This window comes from Lipotes vexillifer, unplaced genomic scaffold (genome assembly GCF_000442215.2).
Source record: "Lipotes vexillifer unplaced genomic scaffold, Lipotes_vexillifer_v1.1 scaffold42, whole genome shotgun sequence".
In the NCBI taxonomy this organism is placed as follows: domain Eukaryota; kingdom Metazoa; phylum Chordata; class Mammalia; order Artiodactyla; family Lipotidae; genus Lipotes; species Lipotes vexillifer.
The window spans coordinates 2,872,000-2,880,232 of NW_006783436.1; the positions used below are offsets into that span (position 1 = coordinate 2,872,000).

Here is an 8,233-nt window from a genome sequence, read left to right on the forward strand (position 1 = left end):
GTGTCAGATCTTCAGAAATCTTTGAGAAAGCATGAGTTTGTTGAGAAGTGAAAAGTGTGAGGTGTAAGAAAACAGTGTAAGTGTTTCTGAGAAGGTTATTGCTCTCTATTAGTCTGCTTGGCCATACTTTATAAACACCCTATGTGAGTAATAAACTACTTAGATCAACACTCCTCAAAATATTACTCAAGACCTTTAAATTTAACATTACAGTGAAAAGAGGGATCAAGTGAGGGGGATCAAATAAGTTAAATAAGTTGGTAAGAAACAGCTTGTTATCTCTCCTACACCACCCCCAGCCCAGGTTTTAAATACACAATTCACATTAGGATAGCTCAGTAATTTTCAAACTTTTATATACTTTTAAAAACAATATTCTAAAAAAAAAAAAACCAAATAAAACAATGTTCTGTTGGACTTGCTATGAGACTTACTGTTTTACTTAAATTTTAGAGCTAGTTAATTGGGCATATATATTATTGGACGGGATCCTCATCGTGTTACATGTTTGTAGTGTATAATAGTTGGTTTTAGAAATTGACGACTTGTCTGCAAGATAATTACCAAAGTGTGCTTAGCATATAAGGGCTCAAGTGCCAAGGACATGCCAAAAACCTTTCCTATTAAGAAAGTCAAGCGGTATGGAATTCAGGTATTTTACTGACCCCAATTAAATTAGCTAGAAATGTGATTCTCTGATAGTTAGATTGGGAATTTTTAAATTTCAGTGGCGGATACATTTGTGAATTTATTTTCATGAAGTTATAGCAATAAATGAGAGAAGGAAATTGGGGTTCTTGGATAGATAAGCTTCAGAATATACATATTTCTAAATTCCAGGTTTTTTTCATGGAAAAATGGCATTTGTTTTCCTATGATATATATTTCAATAAATATATTTATTGAGTAAAAATTCAATAAAAAAAGCATAAAGTAGAAAGTTTAGAAGATCATTCTAAAACTCAACAGAAGAATCAGTCATAATATATGTGAACATAATTTGAGACATCTCTTATGTTCAGTAAGTTAGGTAACTATATGTGGAGTAAGCAGCAAGGCAAGTAGGTAGAAAGGCTGACAGAAGGGGTCATGCTAGGTATGCTATTCTAAGTTAAACTAATAATATTAAATTTTGTTTGTATTAGCAGATTAGAACCTTTCCTTGAAACAATCTAATTACAAATAAAACAAAAACAAAACCATCTCACGAATCTCAACTGCTTATCGGTAAGATTTCTAATATTTTGCATATATACTTTTTTTTTTCAATTGTAGGAGAAGCCATTATCTAGATCTCTTCAGAGGGGTGAAGATCTTCAGTTTGACCAGGTATGCCAATGTAGGGGGAATATTTTTTCCTGAAAGGAAAATGTTTATCCGAACAGTCTGATCCAAATACATCCAATATGAAGAAATTTATTTATTTTGTTTAGTGGTCCTGTATGTTTTTATACAATAGATTCAGTCTGGAACTGGTAGTCTGTTTTTTAACAGAACAAATAAAATGAGTTATGAACTGTGAACTTCATAGTTCATAGAATGAGCTGTGAACTTTATTGATTTCTGTTCATTAAGCATTTTAAAACTTTGCTTTTCATTGGTACCCTCTTTACTATATGCCCTTTGAAAACTTCTTAAAAGATTTCCAGTCATATCCCTCAATCTTTCCTTGTATACAATTTTTACATAATAATAATACTTGACCTTTTAACATTTATTTTTTCCTGTTGGGGGTATCAGAACCTTTATACTGAAACATCCAGCCTGGTTCTCTCCCTTTCCACCCCATTTTGAAGGCAGAGCCAGAGACAAGGACTTGGTTCTGGAAAGAGATTCCAAGGAGGAGACTTGAGAGATTGAGGCAGGGAAGAGGAAGAACTGATAGAGATCACTGCTCTGGGCACTGGGGGTTCATTCCATTCTGAGAATCATCCAGAATGTCACCCATTTTTGTCTTTCTGAAGAATGGAGGGCTGGAGCATTTATCTGCAGCCCCCATCTCCAGCAGTTGAGGGTTGCCCTAAGAGGCATTAACTACTTGTATCTGTGCTTGTGCAAAGGCCAAGTGGACTGTCTGTGTCAAAAAGCCAAAGAAGCTTAAAAAGGAAGATATACAATGGCCAACCCTCTCCCTCCAAAAAAACCCTGCAAAACCAAAAACCTTTTTATATAATACCAATATCTCAAATTTAGTGCTAATCCTCTAATGTCAGTTCTTTCCTCTTGCTGATTTTGAATGTTAGATCAAGTGTTATTTTTGTCATAATTATGTTTGCTCAGGACTTGTTTCATTATATGTTGATTGATGGTCTGCAAAACCCAATGACCCAGATCAGCTTTCTGTTGCCATCTAGTATTCCTGAGCTACTCTTCTCATAATTATGTATCTAGGAAATCGAAGTTAATGTTCATATTAGTCTGCTTGATTAGATAAAGATGACTGGTTAGGATTACTTGGTGGAGGCTTACCAAAATGCTGTGTTTCTGGATCCCACTCCAGTTCTGCTGACTCCGAATCACCAAGAGCAATGCTCTGGCACCTGTATTTTGCAACAGCTCCCTAGGTGATTCTGAAGCACACACTTAGTAAATAGCCACTGGTCTAAGAAGAAACCATAAATAAGAAGGCTAGTTTTCTGTTACAGTAATAATAAGATCACCTCATATAACCCTTTTCAAATCTTAATGCCATTACAAAAGGTACTAATTGCTACTAGTTATTAATTAATTATTAATGTATTGTTAATATATTATTTTAAAGGTATTTAGATTATTCACATCTTGAATCCATTTTACTAATGATGAATGAACAATCAATATGAAATCTTATTAAACAACATTTTAAGGAAAACTTCCATTTCTTTTTTTATGTAAATGATTAATAAAACTATATATTATCATGCTCCATACCTTGATTTTTTTCCACAATAAAAAGCTATGAGTGGGGTAAACTGCTTTAATATGTATTTACAGTAGCAGATGGTCTTTTGTTGTTCCCTTCTTTAGGTATTAAAAGGGATTTCCTTTGAGTGGTATTGTTCATTGTTAATGAAATATAAATTTTCAAAAGTGGTTAAATAAAATTAGAATCTTGTTTTTACTTTAATTCCCTATATTAGAAACTATTCACCTGTCACGTTATGGTAATTTATAAATTAAAGCATGATTAAAGGAAGGCAGAGATCATGAAAAAGAGAAAAATATCATACTTAATCAAACTGTTTCATTCTTTTTTATATAAAAAATATAAAATATTAGAAAAAATAGATGTTTAATTCCTAGAGATATCAATTTATCTTCATTAACTGGTACTTCCTACAGTCGTGGAACTGAATGAGACCTTGAGTATTCCTGCAACCCGTAGTTTTTTAGTTAAGCAAAACAAAGTGAAGCATGTTTTACTGTATGCTAATTTTTAAATACTAATTTTACGAGCAATGGGTTGAATCAGATACAGAGTCTCTTATGAAGAGAGAATGTTTTTTCTCTGGATCCTCAAGATGAAGAGTGACCTTAGGGATGACTAATGGTAGCTGGTGTACCTCTTACCACCACTACAGGCAAGTTGGGTTCATTCATGAAATGAATCTGATAACTCACCTACAATTCAGATAGTTTAAGGGATGCCTCCAATTGAGTTGCAGGTGTCCATCCCACTTGATTTATCTTTCTGCTGTTCATTTATATATTGTAAGCTTTAAAAGCGTGTATATAACACATTTCTAATATGTATTTGTATCACAAATTAATTGTGTAATTATAATCCTCTGTTCGGTGTCATAGCAGCACAGAGTAAAGTGGAGCTTTTCCCACAGTTCTAACATGGTGTAGTCTTCTCTGTTTCTGCATCTCTTCATCCCTTCTAGTGGCAACATTTTAGAACATTTCACTCACATGAGCAGAGAGGAACTGGCCCCGGGGAGGCGGGGGAGGAAGTAGGTATGGTTGTTTCATGTTCTGTGTTATACAGTTCACCCAGAGGTGTCATGTGTGTAATCAGGGATGTTACTGATGGTCAAGTTTTTACACATGTGAGTAGCACATGGAGGCAGGAAAAAGGTGGAAAGTCTCTGAGCTAAACTGAATGGATTTGGATAAATGTTAATAGCCGGTGAAACTTAGCTCACTTTACTTTATTACTTGGCTAAACCCCTAGCCCTTATTTTATTTTATTTTTTTAAATATTTAAATGTAAGTAGCATTTTATGTATTTATTTTCTTTCCTTTTATTTTAAAACACATTTATTGCTTTGGAGTTACTGCGTTTAGTGTATTTCTATTCTAGAAATGTTACTCATTTCTAAGTGATTGCTAGTAGCCTGAGGAGCATGGCACTCTGATGTTGTATTTTACTCCTGGTGACGTCTTGTATTTTCAGTTGATAAGCTCTATGAGCTCAGTAGCAGAGCACTGTCTCCCTTCCTTACTTCGCACCTTGTTTGACTGGTACAGACGCCAGAATGGAGCTGAAGATGAGTCTTATGAGTATAGGCCTCGGTCTAGCACAAAATCTAAGGGGTAAGTGGCTCATTTTCTACTGTTCGACCTGGGCTCAAAACACTTCCAATGAAGCGGGTAATATAGTGTTATCAACTGACGATTGTTATTGTTTGGTTACTTTTGTTATGAAGTGGTAACGAGGGGAAAAGATAGTCCATACTTAAACTGTAAATCAAGGAAAGATGTCCGTTAAAGTAGGTGCTGCCCTACAGGAGTCATCACTGGGACTAGTCATGCAAAACTGAATTTCTGTAGTTCAGTGAGGAGCCTTAACAGTCATGGAAGGAGTTAAGAAAATATTCAAAGGAAGTCCTGTTCACGTGGTTTGTGATGGGAAACAGTTGTTGCGATACAGGAAGACTGCCAAAACCCTAAATTCTTATACCACGAGACTCTTCCTGGTGTTAAATCCTCGAACTTGTCTTCTCCTTCTTCAAATTTCCCAGGGAGATCATGGCTTTAAGTAAAACATCTGTTTGTGTTCAGGTGATGGCCCACGGTTTAGAATTGTACTTCAGTAGATGCCACTTGTGACTTTTCAACTTAGATTTGTGAAAAAATGACCTGGCACTGTATTTTCGTGTTTTTCTTCCTCTTACTAATTCTTTTAGATTAGGTTTAATTTCTGACAGATGTAATAGTGAGATGTGCATATAAGTTCCTAATGTACAAAAAGAGAAAGAACATAAGAACATGTAATACATACATTGGATTATTATAAAAACTTGTAACGATTGCTGTGGGACACCATATGTACTAGGAACTCAGCAAATAACATGAAGTACTAACCAAGAGCTATTTGAGAACTTATAGTTTTAATGCAATCCTAATTTGGGATTCTTGTTTCAGGGATGAACAGCAACGTGAAAGAGATTATCTTCTTGAAAGAAGAGACTTAGCAGTGGATTTCATTTTTTGTTTAGTTTTAGTTGAAGTTCTAAAGCAGGTAAGCTCTTTTGTTTCTGCAAAGTCTGTATTTCTTATTTTTTTGCTACTTTTGCCTTCATGTTTCAGTTACCTTATTTAGGATGTTATATCTAAACTTCTGGCTCACGGAAACAAAAGTCCTATAATTTAATTATACTTCTGTCAATTGCCTGAGGGTTCCATGTCCTGTACCTGTCACTCCCCATTTTCCTACCTTCGTTTACCATCCAAGACATGAAATCATGTTAGCAAAATAGAGCTGAATAAAAAGTATGTAAAATCTGGGCTTTTAGCAGCAACTGTAGTCCACCTATCATTCACCTACTCCAATCCCTTTTTGCCTCCACTTTCACAGAAATTCTCTGTGCAGCCCGCAAGCCTGCATTTCAACATGTAATGATTGTGCAGTGATAGTTGAGGAACGGGGGTGATTTGACTTGAGTAAGACTGAGTTGTCAAGTGCAAATGGTTTTCAGACAAGCGAGAAGACCTCGGGATAATGAATTGTTTATGTTTATTCATTCAGTGAATATTAGAATGCCTACTGTTGGGTGGCATTGTTCTAGGTACTGCACTCCTGAGCTCAACATCTGAATGGCGTAGATAGTAAAGATATAAATAGGTAAATAGTGTCAGGTATCATGTTATATCTTTTTACTATTCACAGTCAGTACAAGTATATGTATAAATACCTGTACTGATTTGAGGGACTTCTCGGGTGGTCCAGTGGGTGGGACTCCACGCTCCCAGTGCAGGGGGCCCGGGTTCAATCCCTGGTTGGGGAACTAGATCTCGTATGCATGCTGCAACTAGGAGTCCCCATTGCCACAACTAAGAGCCTGCATGCCGCAACTGAAAGATCCTGCCTACCGCAGCTAAGACCTGGTACAGCCAAAATAAATAAATAAATGCATATCAAAAAGAAAATACCTGTACTGATATGAAAATGGTTTTGTAGTTTGTAGTCTTTAAAAAGTTATATACATCATTCAAAGATGTTCCATGTATTTCCAGTCATGCACACTGTAGTGTTTTGAAAAAAAATCAGGCTACCTAAAAGAAAAAAAATCATATTTTGCACAGCACATGACGTGTTCGGACAGGGAGTTTTGTTTCTGTTGTATAAAATGGAGTAGAATATATACAGCAGGAAACAGCAAATGTTAAGATATAAAAGTTAATTGATTTGATAGTCTTTTTTAACATAGCTAATATAAAAATATTTGAATTATGTAATCATTTATACTTTGCCTTTGTTTTTACAATATATGTGAAAAGACACTGAAATCTGAATATCCGAAATCTGAAAATAAAAATAATTTTTTTGGCTTTGTTTTGTTTAAAAATAATTTTGAATACGTGACATAGATAAATACGTTAATCAAAGATAAAAACAATTTAATTTGTACCTTCCATAAAGGTTTTTTTTAGTAGAGGTGGAAAAGAACTTTCCTCTGAAGGTTGTGCTTTCTGAAAGCCAGATTTGCCTTCTGTGATCTCTTAGTTTAGCTGGGATCCTAAGATGCTATAGCGGCTGAGGTCAGTAAGGATATAGGAGGAGCTGAGGACCAGAAACACTGTACCATGAACGGACTTGGACTAGGCCTCATTGTGGTTGATCCCTGGCATTTCTTGTGTGCTAAATGTAGGTCTTGTGAGTGGTTTGGTAATCAGCATTTGCACTTCTTTACTTAGTTAAATCATAGAGGTATTTCTTCTTCCTGCAAAAGAAATTGCAAACTCCGTGCACTGACAGTCAGGCTCTATTGTGCCTTTTCTCCTTTGTTTCCCATGATTTTCTTCTACTTAGCAGTGTCTCTCTTCTCATCTAAAAGTTGCTCTTTTTCTTTTTTTAAATTTATTTATTTACTTTTGGCTGTGTTGGGTCTTCGTTTCTGTGCGAGGGCTTTCTCTAGTTGTGGCAAGCGGGGGCAACTCTTCATCGTGGTGCACAGGCCTCTCACTATTGCGGCCTCTCTTGTTGCGGAGCACAGGCTCCAGACGCGCAGGCTCAGTAGTTGTGGCTCATGGGCCTAGTTGCTCCGCGGCATGTGGAATCTTCCCGGACCAGGGCTTGAACCCGTGTGTCCCCTGCCTTGGCAGGCGGATTTTTAATCACTGAGCCACCAGGGAAGCCCTAAAAGTTGCTCTTAATTGCACTGACTTCAGGACTTCAGTGCACAGACAACCCCTTGGAGGTTTTTCTTTTTCCTCTTCCCCTTCCTCCTCTCTTGTCCTTTCCCCTGCCCCATTGTCCTTGTCTTCATTCTCCTGTTCCTTTAAAAAAAATAATAGTCCAGGGACTTCCCTGGCACTCCAGTGGTTAAGACTTCTTCTTCCAATGCAGGGGGTGTGGGTTTGATCCCTGGTAGGGGAGCTAAGATCCCACATGCCTTGGGGCCAAAAAACCAAAACATAAAACAGAAGCAATATTGTAACAAATTCAACAATGACTTAAAAAAAAAATCCCATGTAGGTTTTCTCTTTCCTAATAAAAGGCAAGTCTTTTTAGCTTCTTCAAAACTAATTAAACTATAGAAAATGAAGTAAAGATCAATAGAACGTTCTGAAATATCATGACAAACGAACCCAATTTTCTCCCGTATCAAAATGGTGTAGGAGGTCTTTCCTGGTGGCGCAGTGGTTGAGAGTCCGCCTGCCGATGCAGGGGACACGGGTTCGTGCCCCGGTCCGGGAAGATCCCACATGCCGCAGAGCGGCTGGGCCCGTGAGCCATGGCCGCTGGGCCTGCGCGTCCGGAGCCTGTGCTCCGCAACGGGAGAGGCCACAACAGTGAGAGCCCCGC

At 37.1% G+C, this 8,233-nt stretch overlaps 1 protein-coding gene across 2 annotated transcripts in view; it reads left to right on the forward strand.

Moving 5' to 3' along the window:
• FRYL (FRY like transcription coactivator) overlaps positions 1 to 8,233 on the forward strand; it is a 243,406-nt gene that overhangs the window by 113,030 nt on the left and 122,143 nt on the right. For both annotated transcript variants that reach the window (XM_007456098.1, XM_007456099.1), the window contains 3 exons: positions 1,276 to 1,329; positions 4,379 to 4,518; positions 5,350 to 5,446. In XM_007456098.1, the coding sequence (XP_007456160.1) occupies positions 1,276 to 1,329; positions 4,379 to 4,518; positions 5,350 to 5,446 (291 nt within the window). The remainder of the gene's footprint in view (positions 1 to 1,275; positions 1,330 to 4,378; positions 4,519 to 5,349; positions 5,447 to 8,233) is intronic.